Genomic DNA, 26754 nt, shown 5'->3' with positions numbered 1-26754 from the left:
GTAATGTACTAGGGGGGAAATTTTAAAAATTTCCTTTGTAAAAAAACAAATCTGATGCAGATAATAAATCCTTGATAAAATAATGCCATTGAAGTTATTTCATACTGTGTGCGTAAAGCGCTCCGAAAGAGTTATTCATTTTTAGTAGACATACATTTTTATTTCTCTTGCGGAAATTTATTCTTCAGCCTGTGTTTTCAGAAGCTTGCAACGGATGACGACAATCCAATGTAAGTACTAAAATTACTATACTCTATCTTATCATCATGCTAGTAATAATCACTTTAGTTAGAAATACCGGCTTAGAACATTAATTTCAGCCTGATGATAGTAACAGCAATGCCTAATCTAGTATTATTATCCGCAACATCTATCTCAGCTAGACAATGGTATTAAAAGCTGTTATAAAACACAATAAGAGCTGCATCAAACGTAAAATTCTACGAACACTAATAAGTGATAAGAATATGTCATGTTCATTGCTTATTAACTTCATCTATTACATATCACTTCAGCAAGTAAACAGTGCTCTTCTTGTAGGAAGTACACGAATATGCCTTCATCTTTACACTATCTTCATAAACGTTCCTCGTCCAGGTCCAGCGCATGATATGTCACGACCGTTTATGCAGCCTCCTCCCAAGAAACCATTTAGATCAAGCCTAAGAGAAGTAAGTTGTGTCGAGAAACTCCACTTACCGTAAATCATTTCTAATGAACCTGTCATAGATCATTATACCTCCGACCGACGGTGTTGAGGAGCAGTGTGTGTGTGTGTGGATGTGTGTATATGTCATTCGCATTTTCTAAATTGCAACCGGTGCATCTCGGGCTGTCCCGAAACTTGCTTGGACGCTGGCAACCACAAATATTTCAATTACCCAGCTGCTACCGGTGAAAACCCATCTCGGTAAGGAAATTCTTGCCAGGAAACTTCTTCATCTCGCTGGGACGAGGAATGTCGTAAATTAAAAATGTTACAACCATAGTAACCGCCCAACACTGGCGCTGGTACCATGGGCAGCTCATGAGCATGCATCAGGCCTGCAATTTAATTGCACAGTTCCTACTACTCAGCGCCCGACAAAGTGCTCTTCTCGGGGTGGCCGACTGCAAGCAGAAGAACTCTAGGCCAAGGTATCCCCAAAAGCACTGACAGATGCAATGCACACGACAATGACGTTGTATGCATTCGTTACACCGGGGGAAATGGATCGAACAGAGTGTGGGCGAGAACCCAATAACAAAACCAGCAGCAAAGAGAGATGACAAAAAACGTCCCATTCAAAAACATCTCCATTTCACCTTTTTTCACCACCAAGCCGTTGACGGGGAGGAATGCAATGGCAGCCGACAGGCAGCAGTTGGGTGCGCCGGAAACTGCTCGTCAAGATCGGGTCAATGATCGGGATTGCGGTGTTGCCAAACGGTGCATGTGTGTGGTTTTCGGGTACGGTACGGGAAAACCACAACGGACGGCAAATTGATAAAGTCGTATCCATCGTAACCCGGGCCGAAACCCGAGTGTCACGAACTTTTCCAACAATTCGAATTTACAGCTCGAAATGCGAGTGGCTCTTCGATATGAGTGTCCTTCATGCTGCCTGCTGGATTGGGTTACCATTGCAGTAGATCAATATCAAAAGTGGTGCTCCTGATGCTGACAAATATCATTTACAGCAATTAAATGTTTGTGTTCGTTTGTTCGGAGGACAAAGGCTGTAACATAAATATAGCGACAATTGTCATTCGTCAGGAGCTTTTTACAACCCACAACAGTAGATATCAAGCAGGATTAGGGTTTAGATGATCGATTATGAATACAGCTACTAAAGTTGATCAGTGGTGGTTAATGCGGTTTGTAGTTGTTAGTTGATTCCGGTAGATGTCGCCATATCAATTGGATTGGGTTACTAAAAAAACAAAACTGCAGATAGTTCAGTTCCATAAAAATGAATATCTTCCTCGAGTTCTAAATTAAAAACCATCAGCACGAGACCCTTCCCATCTGGTTGCGCATGTCTACCCAGCGATGCTCGCCTTCGTTTTGCATATGTTTGGTTCCAGTTAGTGGCATACACTCACCTACCGCACTAACTACTTTTGTGCCACATTTAGCTACAGCAACGAATGTGTGGTTTCAGAACACACCAGTTCGTTTTGGTGGTAGTTTGAACTTTCCCGGTGACATTAAGCCCGTATAACCCGCAGATGGTGCCCGCCGGGGCTCTATTTGCAATACTGAAAAACGGGAAAAGCGTCCTGCTGGTCATTCGCTCAAAATCTCCTGGGTCAAGCATAACGATGGTTAGAAAATTTGCACTGTTTTGTTCTGCTCATAAGCCGTTTGAAGATGAACCGATGACAGCACTGCGGTTTTGCCAAGTTAAGTTTAATTCTGTATTACCATGCAATCCCCGTGAGGAGTTCTGGTTGCATAAGCACTTGCGGTGCTGTTACCGTTGCTTGGTGCATTTTTCGTTTTTCGTTGCATATTTTTATTGTTATTGAATGAAACATATACTAGATACTGATGTTTGGAGTTGGATAACAAAAAGGAAACAGATGCAATGGCGTCGGCAATGAAAATATTGTTTGTATGAAATTGTTGATGATTTATGTAAATGATAAAATCTTCAAACTACATTTAAAACTCTCTGCAAAGTCGGTGATGTTATTCAAATGCATTGTCGTATTTTGAAGTTAAGAAACAATATTGAACGCTTAACTCATTTTGTTCGATCCATATTCATCAAATAAATTAGATGAATATTTCATTTTCTTTCAAAAAGAAATTGAAAATTGAACATATTTTTTAGTAACTGCAAAAATTGTCGACAGTCACACGTCATTGGTTTGGCAATCGATTCCATCACAATACTCAACGTTAAATTTCACTTCATTTTCTATTCCCTCGGATACACCGCCTGGTATAGTTTTGCGTTGTCCAACTGTGTCAGGTTTTCCTTTCCGTTTGATTGCTTGCCATGCCCATGCCAACCAATCTCCAAAAACTATCCCATTTATCATTCAACATTCTAAACTGCTGGCACATGTGAAATAGTGCTTAATTTATTTTCTACGCATCCGTGCAAATTTCGACAAACTTTACATATCCCTGTCCGTAAATTTGGATTGTGCGGATGCGAGTCTCAAGCCGTGCTCGCCACAACACGGAAGGCGGCAAGTTCCAGCGAAAAGTTCTATTTTACCGATTCGAAACCTTTCTGTAGGATTACATGCTTCCGTCAAGCGTTGACGTTGATCCTGCTTCTATCAGTATGCTTAGTTGAATGTCTTTCCATCCAGATTCAACCCGGCAAACAGCTTACGTTTTGTCGGGTAAGCCTACCGAAAAAAAACCAAACAACACATAACCCGGCCGGGTAAAATGAGTGAAAGATTGAGCCAAAAGTAGAACACACATCCACCTTGTTGATATCTTATCAAGTTTCGGGAAACATTTTTCTTCCTTCTCGGTGTCGGTGCTTCAGCGCCGACAGATCGAATGGATAGCGATAGCAAATTTGTTGAGAAATGGAGAAGAAAGAAAAATTATTATCCTTAAATTTAAACTGACATCTCAACGTGCAACTGGGTTTGGACAAGGACGGGCGGGAGCTAACATGGGAAGGATCTTTGGAAATCTCACATATTGACAGTTTCATTCCAAGATACAAATCAGTAGTGTGGGGAACTGAGAAAACCCGGAAGGATACCTAAGCTGGTGGAATTTATTATATACACTCACAGCATGCCTTCCCGCCATTCCACACCGAGCAGTTAGTACAAACAAAACACATTCGCACACGGCAAAACATACCTACTGACACGGAACAGCCAATCAATTGGGAAAGATACCGTAACAGAGCGAGAATAGGGTGGCCCTTCCGCCGGTCGAAACTGTTCGCCGGCTGGTTCGAAATTTATCTATTCGTTATCCGTCGCTCCATGGTTGATTACATGTGATTAGGGAGGCACATAAATCTCTTGTTTTGATTTTGCTTTCCCCCTTTACGACTACCAGCCTTAGTTGGGATGCCCACGTGCTTTGAAATACGAACTCACATCGAATTCGGTGGATTTGGTTCCCCGCGTACGCGATCCCGATCTTGGTGAGTAGCCAACAATGACGGGTGTTTCCGGCCGTGTTCAATTCGATTTATCAGTGCATCGCGCAAACAAGTAAACATTTGGGAAATCTATTTTTAAACTATATCTACATCAAAATATATGATTCGCAATGTGTTGTGAAAGATGAAGGATCTGGCAAATCAATGTCTAGATTGATGAGTTGGGTTATACTAGCGAATGATTTTATCAAACGATGATGTACTTCATTTTTTTTATCTTTAATTGATTTTGATTTTATAAATCATCAGCATCTCGCAGCATAACCAACGAGAAGCACCTTGCTGCAGAGACTACTTAGCATCAAGGCACGTGTCATATGTGAGCCATTATAAATAATAGATTATAAATCATACACTATTTACATAATGATGGCACTCACACCATTCTATAAGCGTATAACCCATCCGCGATAACGATACTCGTGATTGTTTCTTTGATATCCGCACCGTCTGTACGCTTTCGTGGCTTCTTAATGCGAACTTCTAAGGCTTGTCTGTCCACTGGTCGAGAAGCTCGTGATATCATCTATAAGCATCCTTTAATGCATCATATCAAACGTTCCGATACGCAGTACGGATCATCGCCAGAACCCTTAATTAAATATTGAAAGCCAACGCTTGTTCCATCGGAGTAGGCTCAGTTCGCCGGCTCGCCGTAAATGTATCCAGCCCCGATAGATGATACACCTAATCGCATCGTCTTGCTATAAGTACGGCCCAGTTCAACCGATATGGTGCTGATTATTATGTGCATATGCACATAAACTATCACGGCAAATGCGTCCCATAGTCCGAGTCTAGAATATTGTGTGCATCGAGATCCAATGCAACGTCAATATACGGTCCGACCCCGCAGCGTCCCGTTTCTTCCCCTCTTGTTTGTTAATTTATGAACGCTGCCAGCCACACAATTAGAAGACGTATACGTTCACACCGGGTGATCACGATGACTTGTTGGTTCGGAAACTCCGATAAGGATCCGCGCATCCACAAACACCGCATCTACAACAAGTGCAACCGAACTTCAGCGAGCGAATGGTGTTGCGTCTTTACAACTGAAACTACAAACGCTACAATCGGTATGCATCTGTATCATCAAGTATATATTTCATTTACTCACCTTTTACATGAAGTATGATGAGCACTGTATGATGATCAACTTCTATGATTTAATGAATCCCATGCCTCGTAAGCTAGACAAGCGGAAATGGGATTTACCGGGGTAACTTCGCCGACAGGCAAGCGATGAAAGTGGCGCAGAAATACGAGAGTCTTGCACGTTCCACCAGCTCGCCGAGGTTAGTTTGCAAACATTTTACATTAGCATCAATCTAAATGCCAAATATGACAATGAATATTTATGACAGTAAATAAGTCGCCTTCATGCGTCCGCTACTCTCGGCAGATATTCAAGGGATCTAAGTGTGTATAACCCCATTGAGGTTGATTAAAATGAGCACCAAAGTTTGTTTGGTTAGATTGCTTGCATTACCTTGCCCGGAACGCATCAAACTCCTTTGTTGGCGATGGGTGTGCAGTTGTTACCAAAATGATATACTGTCTAGCCCAACAAACTCTACAGTGTGGATGTACTAAGCTATTGCATGGTATTTTAATCTCTCTCTGTTGAAGATAACAAATTCTCTGTCTTTGTGTACCTTTTTTTCCTCATCATCTTTGTTTTATTTAAAGTTACGAGATGTAATAGTTACATGATAAGCGATACACATGACCCATGTTTTCTCCAGTAAAGAAAGGGTTCGTAACTCTTTCGCTTTCATGCTCAGTGTTAATTATTCATGATGAGTGGTACAATTATGATAATACTATGGAGCAGTATGGATATTCAAATACTCCAGTTTTTTATATATATATTTTTTGTAGTTTTATTTTTTTAAACGCTGCTAATGCACACATCGATTTTATTGCATAACGAGTCCATCATACCGTGACCAGTGCCATCGTAAGCCTTTCATTTCGGCCTTAAGTCTTATCACAACTCCGAGGCCACCACTGTCGTTTCGGATTGGTGGATGATATCTTCCACACCACAGCTACACGATTTGATCGGTCACCATTAATAAAGTGTGTTGGGTTTTCACCTGCAACTGCGCTGGGTCAATCGAAATTTCGAAAACATCATCCGTGTATTAATTACTCAGTTTACCCCTTAAACCGTTGCGGCATGGCGTGCCGGGGGTTTGTGATTTTTATTTTTTACCTCAAAAACATCAGCCCTAGAAAATAAACACACTCTCGATCGATATTTGAAATTAAAAATATACAACAAATGTAGGAAAACTCCTAGAAGAGATGTCACTACGATTTTCCTAACTGGCATATTAATTCACTCAGTTTAAACGTTCGGGTCGAAAAGTAGCATGTTATCCACATGTACTCCAATACCAAAACTGAAAAGCAGTGGAAAGTTTCTCTTGCGTTACGAGACCCACACACATATGAAGGGGGATTGTAAACTTTTCTCTCACCTCCGTGCACACGTGCCGGTCACAAAAACTGGCACTAACCCTTCCGAACCTTGTCGATGCTAGCCTTTCTCAAATAGAGCACTCACTTTATGGATGAGCAGGAAAAAGACAGAAAAATTACCAATTCCATCGAAAAGTTGATTAAAGTTGTAACTTTTATTTGCACCCGTGATGTACATGCTTCTTGGCTGGCCGTATACTGATTTCTTAACAGTGTGGGTTTTTTTTTAGAGTCTTACCTGTGTGATATCCGTCAGTGATTTTGCGTCATTAAACGGCCTGCACATCAACAGCAACAACAACCTAAAAAAAACACGACGGGCTCTAATTCGGGTGAACTTCATAACGGGCTTTGTTGAAATATTTTTCGATGCTACTGGCCACCACCATCAACTCCTTTCAAAACGACATGGAGGGCAGCAGTCGGGAGAGAGAGAGAAAGAGGAGACCAGCAGCCAGGGTGTCCATCTCGGAAGATTCACGCTTCACTTCCGTGCAAAAGCGGCAACAACAAAACTGCCGAACTGAACCGCGACCGTGCGAGGGTCGCTGGCCTGCCTGCCGGCTCGTGGTGTGCCGATCGCCGAAATTTTTGTCGGTGGTATATAAGCGCCTGTCGCGGTCTTCCAAAGTCAGTTCTTTCTCTGGTCTCGCTATCTCTGGTACTAGTGTAGGTGCGAAGAAAAGTGTACGCAAAATCAGCGCGATTGGTCAATCGACAGTGCACCATGCGTATGGTACGTTTTAGGGTTTTTTTTTGTTCCACTAATACCCAGTGCTATACGTCTGATCATCATCCGTGTGGAAAAGTTTTTTTTCTTCTTAATTTAAGTTGCGTGAAAGTTGTGATGGTGATCCAGCAGAGCTAATGTTGAACTATTCTACGATGAAGTATTGAAGTTCGAACGAACAAAGGCAAACATTCGTGCTTCTGGGCATCTGATAAGATAATTGAAGAACCAGTGAAAACCTAACGGGTCTGAACCGGGCTACATTCGCTTTCTTTGCCTACGTTCAACACGATCAATACGCTGATCTCTGGGCTCTTCGAGAATGATGAAGTGATTGGACGCTACCGATAGGGGAAAAAGTGAAACGAAAGCAGCAATAGCACAAAAATCAGGCCCGAATCTTATTCCACATCTCGTACCAACCGCATCCAAACGAACGCTGCGTGTGTTGTCCATCGCGAACTGAACCTTCCATTCCTAAGCACATGCACATCACTTTCATAACCGTGTAATTCTCCAAATGAACCTATTGATCAGTGCTCCGATCATTCGCTCAAATGATCGATGAAAAGACTCTCGCTCTATCGTATCTTTCGCATGATTGTGCACCCAGCAGCACACAAAAAAAACTCCACCACCATTCGGTGTTTTGGGGAACCGATTTCGATTCGGTAGAAAATTTGATGGAAAGTGCCCCACATTAGTTTTGGCTAAGTGGTAACAATTTAAATCACACAACCGTCCTAAACAAAATGATGAAGAGCGAATATGCTCTTACGTTCACTTTTTTTCTTTCATGCATATGGATGAGGATTGGATCTTCCGGTATGCATCAATCCATATTGCTATTATGCATTATGAAATGTTGTGCATTCCGGATGGCTAATTGGAGGTAAAGTGCGTGTGTGTGTGTCTATTTCTTTTTTCGCTTCATCATTTTTTACTTGGTTGCGAATTCGTTTTTGCTGCGATTATTAACTCTTCCGAATGATTATAACATTGAAAAATTCGACTGGCAGCGTTATAGTTGGATATTCGGCGCCTCGATCATGTAACAACTTCTTTGCCAACAATTATGTCAATTTAACATCACAAAAAGTTGGCTTTTATTTGCATTACGCATTGCATAAGATGCATCTGACACAGGAAAGTCAGCTCTCTTTCAATTTTCCTCTGCATCTCTCCCTATCTCTCGTAGTTTATTATCCCTTGCTGCCTGGCCCTGCTGGTGGCATTGGCCACTGCTGAGGGAAATGCTGCATCGGAACAGCAGGCGGCTGCCGAAAAGAGAAGCGCAGAAGCTGAGCCAAAGGATTCTCAACGTCTGGAGAAACGAGGAGCATCGCTAGACGAATGGAGTCAACTATCTCACGGTTACGCTGACCAGCATAGCTACCAGCAGTATCAACCCCAGGTGCAGTACCACCAGCAACATCATCATCATCACGTAAAATACGAAGAACCGATCAAGACGATCACAATCGAGAAGAAGATCCCGGTCCCCTACACCGTGCACAAGCATTTCCCCTACACGGTCGAGAAGAAGGTACCGTACGAGGTGAAGGTCCCGATCCCGAAACCGTACTTGGTAGAGAAGAAGGTTCCGGTGCACATCAAGGAATACGTCAAGTATGCCGTGCACGTCCCAGAACCCTACACCGTCTACAAGAAGATCCCGTACGAGGTGAAGGTCCCGGTAGACAAACCGTACGAGGTGAAGGTACATGTCCCGAAGCCGTACATTGTCGAAAAGAAGGTCCCGTACGAGGTGAAGGTTCCGGTTCCGGTGCCGGTCACAGTCGAGAAAAAGGTACCGTATGAGGTTAAGTACGAGGTGGCCGTACCCAAGCCGTACACCGTCTACAAGAAGGTCCCGTATGAGGTGAAGGTCCCAGTTGACAAGCCGTACAAGGTTGATGTGTTGAAGCCGGTGAAGGTTGAGGTCCTGAAGCCGTACCCCGTTGTCGTTGAGAAGAAGGTCCCGTATGAGGTTAAGGTGCCAGTTGACAAGCCGTACGAGGTGGAGGTACCGCGCCCGGTAAAGGTTGCCGTTAAAGTGCCCGTCCCGGTTCCATACACCGTCGAGAAGAAGTTCCCGTACACGGTGGAGAAACCCGTGCCATACGAGGTGAAAGTGCACATCGATCGCCCCGTGCCCGTCTACAAGGAGGTGAAGTTTGCCGTGCAGAAGGAAGTTCCGGTGCCGGTGAAGGAGAAACTTATCGTGCCAGTGCCGGTAAGCGAAAAGAAGCCAGAAACGGAGTACCACCAGGAGCAGCACCCGGAGCACGAACAGCATCAACACGTCCAGTACGAACAGCAGCAGGAGCATTTCTATCACGAACAGCCTCAGGCGCTAGCTTACCATCAGGAACCGCAGGCCTACCACCAGGCTGAGGCTGCCCAGGCCGCTTACCAGCAAGAACTTCAGCATCACCACCAGCAGCAGCAGCACCAGCAGCACCAGCACCAACAGCAACAGCTCCAGCAGCAATACCACCAACAGCAGGAGCAACAGTATCACCAGTACCAGCAGCATCAGCAGCAGATCTACAACGCTCATCAGCAGCAACAGTACCAGCAGCAGGAGCAAAACCATCACCAGCAGCACTACGAATCGCACTAAACGTTCCTAGCCGACAGGGAGATCTAAACTGCCAGACTGCGCCAGATCCGGAAGATGTGATAATGTTTTTATATCCCTTAATACCTGCCTCGTGACGCTTTGCAACGGTTACGCGAGATCGGAGGGTGTCCTGCCAACGTCCCACAGATGTCGAAAGAGTCCTCCGTTACTCGCCACTCGTTAATGTGCTTTACTGTTATTGATTAAGATGGCGGCCGTATAGTTTAGCCGCGCGGAAACGAAGATATCAAGCGTTCGGCTAATAAGGAACGCGTTCAACGAGAAAAATCTTGAAATGTCCGGATGCACAAAACGTTGCTACGATCTTGGGATTCATACTTCTCAGCCTGATCCGCATCCGCGCCAGAACAGTTTGCATCCAAAAGGACTGGGAATGCACGCTTACTATGGTCTGGTGCCATTATGGGAGAAGCTTGAGATGTGCGCGTTTTGTCGATATTTGCATCAAGTTGTTGTTAGTTGTTGTATCAAAATGACTGAAAAATGAAACAGACAGAAAAAAACAAATATACAAAAAAGTTATGATCACAAACATTTGGGATATGGTCGAATATTTTCTTACCGAGCTGAATGTGTAAAACTTTGCCGGGTTGTTATCAAACTATTTATCGGGACAGTTTTCCATAGCTTTTTTGTCGATGTTTTCAGACATCACGAACTGAAGGCAAACAATTCGTGCAAATCAACTTTTACGAACCACTTCAACCAGACGAACTAGGCCACAGGCGAATGCGATGGCCGCCGATAATTTGTATGCAATACCATTCCAAATCCTGCTTAATTTCCCGTCCCGGTTTTTTGTTCTCGCTCTCCACGCGCCACGCCATCAATGGTAGGCGGATTGCAAATTTAAATGAAGCGTAATCTAATTAGGTGGAAAATTTATAAAACCCCTTGCGAGTGTGCCGAACGCCACACCAAAATCCCCAATGGTGGCACAGATGATCGGGCCAATTGGTGGGAGTGATTCTGCTGATTTTGGAATTCATCATACGAGCGGCACTATTTGGGCTAAAGAGGTGAAACCTGCAAAAGAAAAAAAAAACATGGCCAGGACCTGGGGAAAAAATACTCCCGAGTCTCGGAAAATTAAATGCACCACCACACAGTGCACGATCGATCGCCCTACGGCATCATGTCGGGAGCGGTCAGGCGTGCCGAGAATCCCGAAATGCCTTCCCGATGCTTGAGTGTCACTGCCCAATAAGCTCTCTAGCTCTCGACCCGGTTGTTTATTCCCCTGGGGTACGTACACCGATGGGGACACCGGGGAAAACTTCCCCGAATACCCCGAATGAACCCGAGCTAATTCTAACCAAACCCGAGCCCTCAATCTAAATAACAAATTTTTCATGCATAAATTTGATTATTTGCAACGCATCATTGATTACGGCGATGGTTGTGCACGGTACTGCTAATGCGAAACCTTTAGCTACAATGCCGTGTCCCTGTCTGTCTCGTTGCTCCCTCCGATGGGGTACTGCTTTGGCAGAGACCTGCCAGACGACCAGCGGGGAGTTAACCCGCTCGGTTCGGGTAAAAGCAGTCAAATTAAACAGGTACGCTACTCCTCACTGCGCCTCGATCGCTGCAATCGCGGCACAAGCGGGCCGAAAGTCAACAGCTGCAATAATAATTATGACTATTGCCGGTTTCCCTGTCACAGTGTTATTTTTTACTATTAAGCCAATTGCAATCTATTGTGTGCGGGCGTAACTGCCTCGTAACACCACCACGGACCTAATCATGCGCGCCGGGAAAGCTTCAACTATCCCATGTACCCGCTTTCGAATGGCCATTTTATGCACTCCAAATGAAGTGACGTGAAACATGATTGTAATCAATTGGAAAAGATACAGAAAAAAAACGAGAGAATACAAACAAAACTCTGTACGAATGGTGTCGGTGGCGTGGTCACAAAGCACCACACGCACACACACCAACAAATGAACGTGTCCAAAGCACGAATGGGTTGCACACATTGGTGTTGCCAATCATTTTCCCTGCATTGTGCGTACACCCTAAACAATACCGCCAGGGTAAGGAAAATTTAGTTCAATGCGAATTGTTCACACTCCACATACTTGTAACGCCTGTATTCCCTTTGGGTTCGTAACGATACGTCAACGGCCAGTTACGGCCCAATATGTGTTGGGTAAATAATCAGCAGAAACGTACTATTTTCCACTTTTTCACCGATCACCGGTGGTGGCGTTTGGTTGAACACAAATGCACACAAGGCTTTCCGCTTCAATGCGGCCATTTTAGTATTTTTCATTATTAATGGGATAAAAATTGGAAATATGTTTTGCAATTTCATCATAATTTGATATGCAAATTTCAATTGAATTTTAATGCTACTGTTCAGTCGTAAAATTGCCCATCGGAAAGAGTGTGTGTGTGTGTGTGTGTACGTTTGTGTAGTGTTGTAGAAAAACACAAGAAAGAAATATATGAAACATTTTACGCACAGCTAATGAAACGTACATTATTTCATTCCGACTGCATTTATTCACCAGGGATGGGAAACGTGGAATAAATAGGCACAAAACAACTACGTACGGATGCTGTGAAATGTTCAAATTTGAATGCTTTTTTTTGCCAATTTTGAATATCATTTCAGACCCCAAAAATGAAGCTCATGGCAAAACAGTTAAGTGACATCATCAATATAACTAATTTATCTGATGTCACAATGCGCCGATAGTATGTCAAAATTTCAATGCTGTTTCGCTATTGTTACGGCTTTTGTTATTCCAAATAAAAGTGGGTTAAAATCAGTTCGAGAAATTTAAAAAGTACAGCTAACCACGCTTTTGAGGCTGTTCAAAAAATGAAGACTTTTTATCGTAATTCATTGAAACTGAATTGATTTATTTATATAATGAATCAATTTACGTGATCATTTTACGTTCAGTTCCAGTTTACACAAATAATTATAACTTGTAGATGATGTTATTGCCGATATTTGTTTCAAACATATTAATTTAAAGCTTATTGAATCCACTAATCAACCATTCTGATGGCACATACAGTTGAGAGAAGATCTACTTCCAGAATCAGAGAGTGTTTATACTTTCATATTTTGTATGTCGACTAGAGTCTAGTTGGGATTGCTTCTCTTGACAACATGAAACATGACATGAAACTAAAAAAGATGGACTGCAAATGAAAGAGTTTATTTCTTCAAATTTCACTTCAACCTATTAAAGTTGATTAACAGGCCTTAGGAAAATATTTCCCAGTAGAGCTGAATGGACACCACTAAGTTTGTTTTGGCACGTTGCCACAATGCACTTTATACCAATTTTTTTCAAGTCTCCGTACGATATTTTTTATCACATCTAACACAATTTAATGAAGGGATGAATTGCCGGCTCTTAAAAATGACTGCAAGCGACTACATTTGATGAACAGTAATGAAAAAATTCTCCGCCGAAGAACATGCATCTCTCCCTAATGCCTACCCAGATAGAAAGTTGTTCAACCGAAAAGGTCAAAACGATTCTCGCATGCAATAACTCATTCGGTCATTTTTTTCGTGTTTTTTTTCTTCTCTCTCGACCGCATTCAATTCCTACCAAACAAAAAAAAAACGCTTCCGAATGGCAATGTCACTCATGCACTAATTGAAACAATAAAACGTTTTAAAAGCTTTTCGAAATGAAATATATGCACTTTGCAGCAAAGTTGCGTTCATTTTAAACCGAGCTGCGCTTAAGATAATCATGTGGAGAACAAATTAGTACGTCATTTTCAAGCCATTTTCCACAGCAATGAGCAATAACCAGTTTTATTTTGAGGTTCAAATACTTTTGTTTTTATTTTTATCTATAGTACAGTACAACAACTTTAATTCTAATCTTTCATTTAGATTAAATAAACATTATAGTCAAAAAAACTATTCATGCAAGTCATATTCGTCTCTTTACTGAAACTGATACTGAAATGACCGTATTGAGCCAGATGCTGAGTGGGTTAAATTAAAACTAGCAGCCATCTTATTATCGTTAGTCCGTATCTAGAGCAGTTTCTTAATTTTTCAACATTCAGGATCATGACCTCTTTCGTTCTCCTCTTCCGAGGGATAGAATCTTCAAATTTACGAGAAACGTTACAAACTAAGAATGGGTTATAATCAGCCCTTTCTTACGTGTGCCCAACAATATGCAAAACCGTGTAGAAAGCGGCATTAAAACCAAGGGCTGGGTTTCGTCCTAATAATTCATCCTCCTAGCAAAGGCACACCAGCTGGTGCCACCGGCTGCATGCGCAAACCCACTCACACAAACACACAGCACCAGCCGAAAGGCAAACACGATCGGTGTGTCCACCGTCGATGGTGCCCTAAATGTTTCCTCGCCGGCATTGTCGCCTCTCCGGTAAGACCCCGTTGGAGCACGCACTAAAAAGCTCATTCGCTGTAATTAACTTTAATAATATCACTTTGTCATGAATATGAAATTTAATGTAGCCGATCCTACTAAATAATGTAAACTACAATATTCATATCTGGCAGGAAGGATGAAAAACACGCGCCCACAGTCCCACCGCGTTGAAGATTAAGGAACGTGCATGCTTTGGGTGCGTAGCGTATCCCATACTGTACCGGCACAGATAGGTAACACGTTAAAACAAGTTGTGCCCAGAATTGGTGAAAAAGCTGCGACACGATATTTTGCCAATATTTGCTTCAAACATATTTTTAGCACGGAAAGGACACATCTTCCTAATTTGTTGAAAGCATGATGAGCGATTACAAACAATTACCTTTTTCTGTAATTTTAATCAGTTGTTCGTTTCAGTTACGCAGTAAATGTTATTGTGGGTAAAAAGTATAAAAGTAAAGAGAGTAATCTACAATATCTCAGACTAAGATAAGATCTCTAGTATGACTTCTGTTCGTGCTGTTCTTACTACTCCGTAACTCACAATATAAAACGTTCACTTTATAATGCATGCACGATGTGCAAAGCCCTCAAACTGTGAAGCGATTGTGAGATATGAGTGTATCAGTGCAAATAAAATCTCGACCCATCACGTTCAACAGTGTAGGAAGATCAAACCAGGCATTTAATATTGACCGATGTGATGGTTACAGGCAAGCAAAACTATCTGTGACATAAAATGAATCTTCAGTAGCTACATCAACAAGGGTTCTACCATCATTAATAGACACATACGCACCCAAAGCAAATAAAAGACTGCTGCGAAACCGTTTGCATGCAAAAAGCCCCCTTGCTCCAAACCTATCAGTGTATGATGGGTGGACACAAAAAAGTGGAAGAAAAGCAATCTGCAGGAAATATTGCGAGATTCATCAAGATAAAACACCGGTTGACCCTGTGGCGTGTGTCGACACAAAGAGGCAGGTTATGAGCAGACGACTCCCGGTGGGTGCCTTGTGCACTGTGCTATCAGTCAGTAATTACAGCCTCTCGGAATGGCCTCACCCGGTCCGGGCCGGTCGTCGCAAGGAAGCTGTTATTTTACTGCGGTGACTTTTGTCAGCTTTTATCCAGGCTTCATCGTTGACACCCGACGAAAGCGAAGAAATGTGTTAAATTATTGATATCATCTCCGGCGGCCATCGCCGGGCGTCGTCCGTTCGACAAGTGAACCTTTTCGGTTACGTTTCTTCTGCGTTGTTACGATTCAATTCTTCTTATCGACCAACGAACGAACGTCCTTTCGGGATGATGACAGGGTGTCTGCGCCATCCAAGCACCCAGTGAGAGAGAACGTACGATGCGTGCTCATGTCTGCTGGTCGAGTAGAAGTCAGATATTTTGCTGCTCATCCAACCATTTCATTCAACATCCAGTTCATTCAACATAGCTCTCCGGGAGCGACACGGTAGGAAGCATGAGGCACGGGACACAGCACGGCGGATATTTATGCATTCAAAACCATCCGGAGGGTGGTTCCGGTTCCCAGGAACCTTACATCCCACATCCAGCTTGGCTGCAAATACTTGAGCACTAAAAATGGGCTTTCCGTGCGGTTCAGGGAGCAAGGATACAATCGGGTCCCTGTGCTGCAAATAGAAAGTTCAGCAAATTGATGGGAGGTTAATTGGACGAATGCGTGGGTTTGCTTTCGTTAATGGATGGGATTTTTTTTTCTGTGTTTGTTAAATCTACATTCATGCTTATTCTGGCGTTATTAATGCGACTTTAAAACAAGATCGAATTTGCACAATAACTAGCTTTAATGTGAACGAAAAAGTTTTTTTAAGGATATGCTGAGTAACTAAGTGAAGAAATCTCGGCCGTTGCATTCAGTGCAATATTTCTAGTAATATTAAAACATATATCTATCTATTTTCTACGAGCTGGATCTTCCATAACGAATATTCTATATTCCCTGGAACTCTGGATGCCGTAGCCGTAACCTTCAATTAAATCTGGAAAGTTCAGCAGCTGCTGAAATGAATACCTCCAGAGAACCTAATGGTAATGAAATCCAGTCGCAGGGAAATGGTTTTATACTTGGAATGCAAATATAACATGGTAAAACTACCAACTGAACACATGAAAGATTCATCTATTGAAATTACTGTTTACTGATGTCTAGGAAAAAAGTGTCTGCATCGGAAGATAAATCAAATATTCAGTCTCCAATTGCTCGTTTTAGTAGATAATAATCAATTGACTATTCGATTACGGATATTAAGTGCTGATAAGGATCAAGAACGAATTAAGGGTATATATATTCTCATCTGTCCGCGAAACACTAGCCACATACTTCTCAGTTCTCAATTTTCTCAAAACCCATCGCCACCTTATCTGGTTTCATGTCATGTCACGTTTTATTACTGAAATACAGTACCTGCCGCGTACAAGTTAAAATCAATTCCAATATCATTGTATTCGTCACACACACATTTGCTTAAAATAAAAACCACCCTCCAAGTCGGTTTCGGTCGCTAGTTGCAGCGAGCAGCGCTAGTAAGCTTTCCGCTTGCGAGATGCATGTTGAACGACACAGAACAATAAATTAGCCCTAGTAATCACCTATCATCTATACCGTGCCTGTGTCTTACTGCTGTACAAGTGTTTACTCAAAAAAAAGGGCATTAGTGTGATGAGGCTGCAGCTAGAGAAAGATTACACGATCTCTCGATCTAGCATTGCAGATGCTTAATAGTACGATTGTCGATAGAAATAAATTATCTTCTTTACGAGCACCACTGGATACGTAGCTGATCGCGGGTAACTTACTTATAGATTTACTTAGCTTAACTAACCTGTGCTCACCATAAGAAACCGACCTTGTTTGTTTGTTTTCGGTGTGCGCTAAAAACAAGAGTATGGTGAGATGCGACTCACTGCCCACTAATATTGGGCACGGGACTCAGTCTTAAGAGTAAACAAAATTCTAACCCCGACAAACCTGTTGGAAGTCTTAAAACCAAATCTCATTGTTGTGCCCCTCACTCTGGCAGATTCATTGAAGATCCGTTGTCCAAAGAGTCACTCTATCATCAACGCCTGTGGCACACCACTGGGAGGCTCACTCCAGTCCACTGTCCAGGGAGCGATTGTGCATAGGATCACGAAACCGAGGACACTAACCGCTCGCATAGTGGCGCTGTTGTTGTGCCGCAACGGAAGATGGAAGTCACCACGCTGGTTGTGACCACGCTCATTGTGGCCACCGTTTGCCGTCACTCAATTATCACCTTTATCTTCCTCTCTCCAACTCGCCACACCGATCGGACGCTTTTCCGGAACTGTTCCCCCGTGACCGTATTCCTCCCTCCCCCCCCCCCCCCAACCCTGCCGGAAGCCCACCGTGACGAAGCACTCCTCCACCATGCGCCCAGCGGATGGCGCTGGGATGGTGGTTAGCTTTACGACTCGAAGCGCATGCTGGCCCTCACCACCGTTTCAACCATTGTGTTATTTTTATTACTTCCCTGTTGCGCCACCACCGACGGTTCCACCCGTTCCACCGACGGTTGGTCCGACGGGTGATGCTGGCCCGTGCTGGTCACCGGCCTGTCATCGTCGTCGGTTTTATTTGCATTCATTAATTTTAAGCCCGCCTCGTTCATTTTTCTGCTTTCATTTTTATCACCATGATTATGAGCCGCGGGCGCCCTAGTGGTTGGCCCGTAGGGCGGAGGTCGCTTGGTTTTCGGTCGGAAGTTGCGAATGCCCGAGTTAGACTTTACCGGAAGAAGCGTCACGAGAGTGGAGGGTGGGGCCGGGGTGGTCGCCGACGACAGCTTCCCGTGTGCCAGCGCCATCGAGTTTAGCATCTCTTCGTAGCGGTTCGGATCGATTACTTCGACTTCCGCCTGACCGACGACGGCCAGCTCGGAGGATAGCTCGGACGATGTCTCCAGCATGACCGGGACTACATCGTCAATTTCATCGTTAATGACGGTCGGAATGACCCGTGCCATCGGCGTCGTTTCCGGATACAGCTCGGTAGTGCTGCTCGGCCGCACACGCTGCCCGGTAGCGGAGCTTGGCTCGTACCCAGCTGTGGACGTGGTGGGATTTTTCGTGACTGTCGGACGAACCTTTTTACGCTTCGGACGTACGGTGGTTGCTGGATTGCGGGGTCGCGTTACACCCGCACCGGCCGTCCGGTTGGCTGCGTTGCGATATTGATTCTTAATCTTGGAAAGTGACGAAAATGGTGGCATCTTGCTAGACACCTCCGGCTGAATACCGAGCTTGGACGCAAGCGTATCGAAAATGTCGGACAGGTTCTGGAGATTGGTCGCATTGGGTCGATTGCTCTTCAGGTCGTCGATGTTCGTTAGTGGCATCCGTGGCAGTGCGGTTGTCCCATCCGGTTGCACATTTACCACCACCAGTGCCTGAAGCGTTTCGTTAAAAACCTTCTTTGTGGGCGGTTTTTCGGCCGTTGTACGACGAGTTCCGTTTACAAATTCCCATTTCGTGATGGGGAACAGCTCCGGTAGCGTGTTGGTCGTTGGTGGCGATACGGTTGAGGGTGTGTACTTCAAGGTTTCTACCTCTACATAGGTCGCGGTCGGTCGCTTCGATTGACTGGGACTTGGGGAATGGACCGGTGTGAGTGTAACTTCTGCCGAACCGGTGGTAATTTCTTCGGAACTTGATGACATCGATTCGGTGGTAGTGCTCGTCATCAATAAGTCCTCCGCTTCTCGTTGAATCTCTTCGCTCGAACTAAGCGTAGTGGATTGCATCGTTGTTGAGATCTGGTCCGTTCCCTCTTCGGTCAGCTCCGACACTGCCGTTACAGTGGTGATTGCCGGACCGGGGGTGGTCGTTGTCTGGTCCGAATCATCCGGACTGTTGCGAGACTCCAGGTCCATCGCAACGTCAACAAGCTCGTCATCGTGCGTACCGTTCATGCCTCCCGCAAGCACGGAATCGATGCCGTCCACTGTAGGTCCGTAGCTGTACACCTCCGTGGAGGTTTCATCGGACGATTGACCCTCACCGGAAGAGCCACTCACCGGTGTCTGGAGAGTGACGGTGTCGGGCTTTTCCGTCGTCGTTATCTGCTCACCGTCGGGTGAGGTGTATTGTTCCGGCTTTTTGACAATCACGCCATCCCCGAGATGCTCGAATTTCTGCTCGTCCAGCGTCAGGTTGAGCAGCTGCTCGCTCGCATCGACGGCGGTCGGCGTAAGGTATTTGAAATCCGGTATCACCTCTTCATGAATTTTGTCCACCGGCAACGGATACGGCCGGACATCCGCAACACCGAGCGGCTCAATGCCGAGTGTCGACGAGCCGAAGCTCGGGTTGGTATAGCTCTGGTAATAAATTTGCCCGTTGGGATTTTCCGTGTACGCCAGCACACTCTCAATGTCCGACGGACGGTTCCGGTAGAGAATTTCCTCGGCGAGCGAAACTTTCTTCCGTGCAGGTAGGCCCGTCCGCTGGTCGGCTTTCACCTGCTGTTGCTGATTGGGATTGATCGGATGCCAGGGTTGCTTATCGAGTATTGGCGCGCTGGTGAACAGATTTACGTCCAGCTTCGGTATGCTGTCGGGCTCGAAACCTCCAATTCTTCGCCGATCTGATGCGAATTCCTCCGGGATGCTGTCGTTAATGATGGCCTGAAAAATGGTCTCCAAAAGTGTATCATTTTTTATATCCCCATCAGTCTCCGACGGCAGCCCAATCACATCGACCACTACTGGCAGATGGTCCTCTGCAAACGACTCCTGTGGCAGCTCCTCGCCGGATTCATCTTCCTGATCCCAACCACCGATCGACCCCGACATTGATGATGGTTCGTTAGCAGAGTCCTGCGATGCCAATACCTGATACCGAAGTGTTGTCAACCGGGTTGTTGTACCGGTGACCGGCGTAGGTGTTTTGCTGCTTACGGTAGACGTGCTACGGATGGACAACGTTGGTGCCATTGTCGTACTCGTCGTCGTCGTCGTCGTGGTGGTGGATGTTGTCGGTGTGGTAGACGACCTTGTTGTGGTTGTGGTACGACCCATCATCCCATTCGCCATTGTCGACCGTCGTCCCGCACCGCTTCCACCCGCGGTGGATGGTTTGAGTGAAGTTGTTTTAATTTTCTTCGTCGTAGCCCCGTGCTTATCCATTTTTTCAATCTTGGCCGTTGCCGTTTCATATTTTGACTTTACCCCGACAGTCTGACCAAACCGTCCGACCGGACCGTGTCCACCAGTTGATGGTTTTTCATCAGTCCCCGCCACCATCGCCTTAATGCTTTCCGTCACTTTCGTCTTCTCGTTCCCCCGGACCGTTATCTGGGCCGGGCTAACGGTGAACGGTTTAAGCGTCGAGGCCACTGCCGGCACTCGACCGGCCGGATCCGTACTGCTGCCAGCTCCCGTTCGTTTCTGCGTGATGTCGGCATCTGTTTTCGTTATCTCAAATGATCCTTGTATAACCGGTAAATTATCCATGTCAATGTCAGATTCCGCCTCGACGATGCCTTTGCTCCCGTCGGTCGGCACTCTCCCCGGAGGGGCCGGCGTGACGCGCGGTGTAAACTTGTGGATAGTTTTTTCGATTACACCGGTCTTCTTCGTGACGTGACGCTGGTCCTGCTCGAAGGGTCCTCCACCACCGGACGGTTTGACCACCGACGGAAATGGCTGGCGGGCCATCAGGATAAAGGCAAGTCATCAGGCGTGAGTGATCAGTGCATGAAAGCGTACCGGTGCATGATGGTGAACCGTTCCGTACCGTACCATCGCGTCCGGAGTCGACGTCCGTGCGTTGGTACGATGATGGTTTCGAACGGGCAGAGTAATGGACGAAAAAAGGGGGAAGAAAAAACAAATCATCATCAGTGTTATCTAATCCAGTTTTGCGTAGCGGCAAACACCGAACAACATCCGGCGCCAAAGTGCTTACCTCATGCCGCGTTAGAAGTGCCGTCTTCAGGACCTCCTGGTCGAGTAGCCGCTTAATCTCGATACTGTCCGGATCGATGCGTATGTTCTTGAATGCCGAGTTTGGGTTGAGCACCTCACTCAGAAAGGCGGTCCTGATGTGCTCCTCCACATTATTGATAGTGCTGACGGTGTCCAGTGTAGTGGATGATGACGATTTGTTTTCGCGTTGCCCAACAGTTGTATAGGGGAGAGAAGAAGCGGTGCATATGTGATAAGTCACGTGTCCGTTAGTTACAGTTTTGAAAACGATTTTAACGGCTTCTAACTTTTTTTTCTGCGGAACAAAACCTCAAAATATTCAGCGAAATACTCACATTTTTATCTTTCGCATATCCAGGAAAACTCGGAAGCTGAGCGCTATTGTTGGGCCATCACCAAAGTTCATGATTTCCGTCCGGGAAACGGTGAGACCGCTGCGTTCGAGTGAAGTTTCTATCAGCTTTTCGTAGAATGCCGTCTTCTGCCGGTACACCGGTGTGCTGTTTGTTCGCAATCCTGTCGTGTAGATATCTCCCCGTGCAACTCGGAACGTACAATCGAAAGCCAAAATTGCTGGAATAGTAAAAAAACGAACTCTTTTGAATTTGATCCTTCACAAGTCAACAGTAATTGGGCTTTTTTAGTAGGAAATGTGCTCGATTACAGTTTGCCCTTTCACCACTGATTAGTTTCAAATATGTGTCGAAAAATACAAACAGATTTTGTAAAAGGTTGCATAAGGCCGGGCAATATTTGTGTGCTACAATTAGTGTTGTGAATAATGAATCTATGCACAAGCAGCAACAAAAAGGAACAAACAAAACCATAACGCTACATAAGCTCACTTCAAACGGCACGAACGGACCAACGCCACCGTGAACCACCGCGCAACTTGTTCTATGTTGTGCAAACATTTCAAACACACTGGCACTCCTCTTTTTTAATCACGATTCGTTGTGGTTTTTTGATTGAAGATTGATGAGCTTAATACGATAGTGCCGCACGGCCGCATCTACCGGTGCCCGCCAGCCAGCGTGCTAACCTTTGACAGCGTTGGAAGATGAGCAACAGCGGCACCGAAAGCGAGGCACAAAAACGGCTCATCTATTGATCAGCTGACTTTAATTAAGCTCCAGTGCAAAGTTTGTTTTTGGTGACCCGAACCAACGCGGTCGATGGAAAACTGTTGAATTATGGTCGTAGTGAACGGGCGGTTCATCCCCTGTATGTTGCAACGATGCGCAAAAAAAGGGCATTCCGATATGGTCACTCGATAGACTGGTAGTGTTTCGAGTGTGGGTTGTTCCCCCAAAAAAAAACCCTGACCATTTGTTCACAACAGGACTATCATTAAATCCACAACAAAGAGACCTTTTTTCGGACGGAGGAGGAAGGATATGAGCTTCATAGCCGCGATGATGCTGATGATGATGATGCTAGACAAGCATAGATAAACCGGGCAAAAAGTACACAAACACACACATACACATACAGGTCCGGGTGGTGAAGTATACACACTTGTGTGTTCATGGATGGGTTGGCTATCTTTTCGCTGCCAGGAAAGGAGTGGTATTAAATCAGTTGATGCATCAAGTCCAGGATGACATAATGAATGCCGTGAGTAGTTGCAACTTGTTCAACCGTGCACATACATGAATGGGACGAGGTATGTGCTTGGTTGCGTACGTTGTTGCAGTTCAAGCATCGTACCTTGCGAAGGTGTTTTGGCAAAAGGCTAGAAATCATGTCAAGAGGACAACGATGGAGACGCCAGGTGTTTCACGGTTTGGTTGTCAACGGCCAGAGCTAATGTCATCCATTATTTTAGCGCATTTTTTTGTATGCGCTACCAAAGTGCTAAACACGTTGCCAAGGCGACGGTTGGATGACGTTGGTAAATAGAAATAGCGCCTGTTTCCCACAGCGGTTAGATATTTGTGGGGAATTTCCGGAGTGGAACTTTACTTAAATATTGTTTAACATTTTTCCATTCCACCTTTATGTTATTTCTTAGTGACATACTTTAACAAACATATTTTCTATACCAAAGCTACTTTGGACAACTTACTTTCACTTAAATCCGCCTTGAACGTGCTGAAGTAGAATGCCAAACCAGCCACACAAAGCACGGCAAGCACGACAATGAACGCGGCAGACATTAGCAAGATGGAGAATGATTTGATGTTCTTCTGCTTTTTCGCGTATAGTGAGGATGACAGGTTGCGACTGTCTCGCCATAGACCCCACGACGTGTATCCGTAGTGGCTGCTGAGGCTCACATCTGTGGGGTATGAGTATTTGCTCATATGGGTGTACGGTCCAACCAGCGTCGATCGGCGTCCAAGCGTGTTCTGATAGGATGCATATTCATTTGCCTGTAAAATAGGAAAATAAAACAGTATTAAATAATAAGTATTTTTAAACTAAAATTCCAATTTTATAAAGATTTCCATGATTTAGACGATTCGGAATGGTAAGTATGAACTGGTGCAGGATTATCGTATTTATTATCGTATAAATGCAAGTATATTGCGTAAACGATTATAATAATGCGAAACCAGTTGTAAATGTTCTCAATTAAAATATTAGTTGTTTACTCAAGTAAAATTAAACTGACAATTCCAAATATTCAAAATTATTAAAATCTCTCTTGTTGCACGAATTGATATTGCGGCCAGGAACCGGATGAAGTTGCTAAAAGAAGTTTCGAATATCTGGATCATGCACAAATGAAGCAGTGAATGGTTTCCAATGTTTTAGATTTCCGGCAAAGATACTATAACAAGGCAATGCTCGTTATAAACACGGGTATGTATCAAGCATTTTTCCTTAATCCACTCAGAAAGATGCAAGCTTTACTCAATAAACAGTGGTTTATAACCGATCGCATCGAAATCTTTTCCTCATTGTATTATTTTCTATAACTCGTACCAAGTATGAAACGTTATCCATTCTTCTACAGCGTATTCGATGTTTCACTCCACGGTGGCAAACACCCCCCGACGGAGAGTGTAGCGAGATGAGCTCATAAGCGATCAGCATAGGACAAGGTACTATGATGCACTTAACACTTGTACACATTAACACTACCAACCTTTTCCACTCCCGACAGCAGTTTCCTCCCCAACCCAGCACGAACGAGGCATAAAAGCACAAATCAAAAAACCAAGCATCCAACATCGAATAGGAATAGTTGTGCTCTCGTTTCCTACGTTTCGTTTCGAACTCATCGGATCATCAGGCCGACAGGAAATCGAAGAATACCGACGTTGGGTAATCCGTTGAGGGATCAAATAAATCCCATCAATTACGAGAGCATTGCGGTTTACCTCACCGACCACTGCCACCGTCAGCAAACTGTGCCCGGTGTGATTTTTTTCCTCCTCATTTTATTTCCACTACTCTTCCTCCTGGGGTAGCAGATAGGTGGAGAGGAAACAGAAACACCCCAACACGAAATGAACATTCACCGAGCACATGCGAAAATGGATGCCATTCGGTAAATGTTCGACTTGAACGATCGAAGTGTTTGCGTACCGTATGGATGTGAGTGTGGAATGTGTTTTATGTAAGTGATGTTTTTCTATTTCGTAGGATGTGCAGCCGCCTTGGCACCATAAATACCGATCGGTGGTTTATTTGTTCGCTGTTCGCATTGGGGCTAAAAGGGATAGGATGGTTGGAGAAGGCAACAGATGGTAGGGGGGGAAAAAAGCTCACCTAAATGCCAAACGAAGCCAGTGGTAGCAATGGCATCGACTCGTTCGCGTGTGATTTTCCTTCAGGGCTGACAGCGAACACTTCGGAAGCGTTCAATCAAGGGACGAAATGGCAGAAGATGCGACCAGTAGAATGTGCATGCATTTCCATAACATGCCATCCACAGCGCAGTATCGCTAGTCACCGGTGGGGAAGTGACTGTGTAGGTTTGTGCCGTACTTGGTAGCTCAGGCCGTGTAGAGCCGGCAAATGGCCATGATTGAAATTCTATACCAAACATTCAACCAGAAGACAGACACTCGTTGCAGTACGCCGCCCCACAGCACATGAGAAATGTCCATCACGAACCGGTGAAAAAAATCGTTCGCTGGAAGTGGGCGATGTATTTTTTTTTCTGAATGAGGTGGTTGCGCCAATGATACTGACGGTGGCTGCAATTTAGGCAATAGCTTTTCTATTAGATTGATGAAGTACCACAACGGACCGGGGGATCGATAAGGGTTTATCGAAAGAGCAGCAACAACCACAACGACAACAACCATACAAAAAATGGACAACATCTCCTGGCCCGCAGGGCGACAACGAATCGAATCGTCTAACCCAAATTATGGCAACGCGACCGGACGCGAGCGGTAGTAAGTGCGGTGCAAAAGTGCAAATGCAATCTATTTTCCTACGCGTGGATCGAATCGAGCCCCTGCGGCCTGGTATTCAACGTTTGGTTGTGGAATGATTCGAAGAACATGTTGCTGCTACCGAGGGAATGGAGCACAAAAAAATCTTGACATTTGTGAGAACCAGGTACACTGCAATGTTATGTCCTTTGAACATTTTCTGTTGAGATTCGAAAGTTAGAACGAAACTTAATTCCATTTAAGATGTTTAAAAAATGTTCTTCATCAAAATATTGCATTAATGAAAAGAAATGCTGTATTAGTAACGCGTTTAAAGATTAAGAGCATTAAGTTAATATTCTTGAATGATATCGCTTTGTACTTCAATAGTTTAAAAATTCTTATTTAAATCAACACTACAAATATTATATTAGAGAAAAAATAAATACAATGTAAATATTGATAGCAAATGTCGACAAACCAAATCACCTATGACAGGTCAAGACAAACCGCACGAAAGATGCTGTGTATTTGGCGGAATTAAAAAAAGAGTTACCTATAAATAGCTTTGACGTATCCATGCACATAATTAGTCCGTCATTAGGACTTAGATTTAGTCCTTATGATGCTATCTATGACCAGAAACGGCCAGATCAGACTTGCAGCAGAGATGTTGTGTCCCATCGCGACGGCATGTGGTCGTCTATAGTAACTCGTCGCAAACTCAGCAAACTTCCAGAAAGCTAGCAGTTGTATAAAAGCGATAATTATCTTTTATCCTCACATTTCAAATCTTCTAGAATGATGAGAAATAATTATCTAGAGAAGATTGAATAACATCGATTCTCTTTAGTTTTTCACCGAATTTCATGCAAAATGTTGATCTCGTATTCCCACAACCTCACATAAAACATAAAAATAAAAGACACAAAAAATCATTTACTTACTCCAAGTAAAGTTTTTTATACTATGCATAATTTTATTACCTCAAACCATTCCTAATTGTTTCATTTTTAAGAAAATATGTTTAAAAATGTTTTCTTATC

At 44.3% G+C, this 26754-nt stretch overlaps 2 protein-coding genes across 2 annotated transcripts in view; one reads left to right on the top strand and one right to left on the bottom strand.

Moving 5' to 3' along the window:
* Window positions 1-7350: 7350 nt before the first annotated feature.
* LOC128715577 (uncharacterized) lies at window positions 7351-9979 on the top strand. The gene is made up of 2 exons (XM_053810482.1): window positions 7351-7359; window positions 8552-9979. The coding sequence occupies exons 1-2, from the start codon at window positions 7351-7353 to the stop codon at window positions 9977-9979; spliced, it is 1437 nt and encodes a 478-aa protein (XP_053666457.1).
* Window positions 9980-17855: 7876 nt separating this feature from the next.
* The window catches only part of LOC128714760 (uncharacterized), a 29801-nt gene continuing 20902 nt past the window's right edge, over window positions 17856-26754 (bottom strand). The window contains exons 2-5 of the mRNA XM_053809641.1: window positions 23443-23749; window positions 21710-21947; window positions 21355-21517; window positions 17856-21092 (exon numbers count right to left, since the gene is read on the bottom strand). Of these exons, the coding sequence (XP_053665616.1) occupies window positions 17856-21092; window positions 21355-21517; window positions 21710-21947; window positions 23443-23749 (3945 nt within the window). The remainder of the gene's footprint in view (window positions 21093-21354; window positions 21518-21709; window positions 21948-23442; window positions 23750-26754) is intronic.

The sequence above is a fragment of the Anopheles marshallii genome, chromosome 3 (genome assembly GCF_943734725.1).
Source record: "Anopheles marshallii chromosome 3, idAnoMarsDA_429_01, whole genome shotgun sequence".
Taxonomy (NCBI): domain Eukaryota; kingdom Metazoa; phylum Arthropoda; class Insecta; order Diptera; family Culicidae; genus Anopheles; species Anopheles marshallii.
The sequence above is the reverse complement of the archived record's forward strand: the minus strand, read 5'-3'. Positions and strand labels throughout refer to the sequence as shown.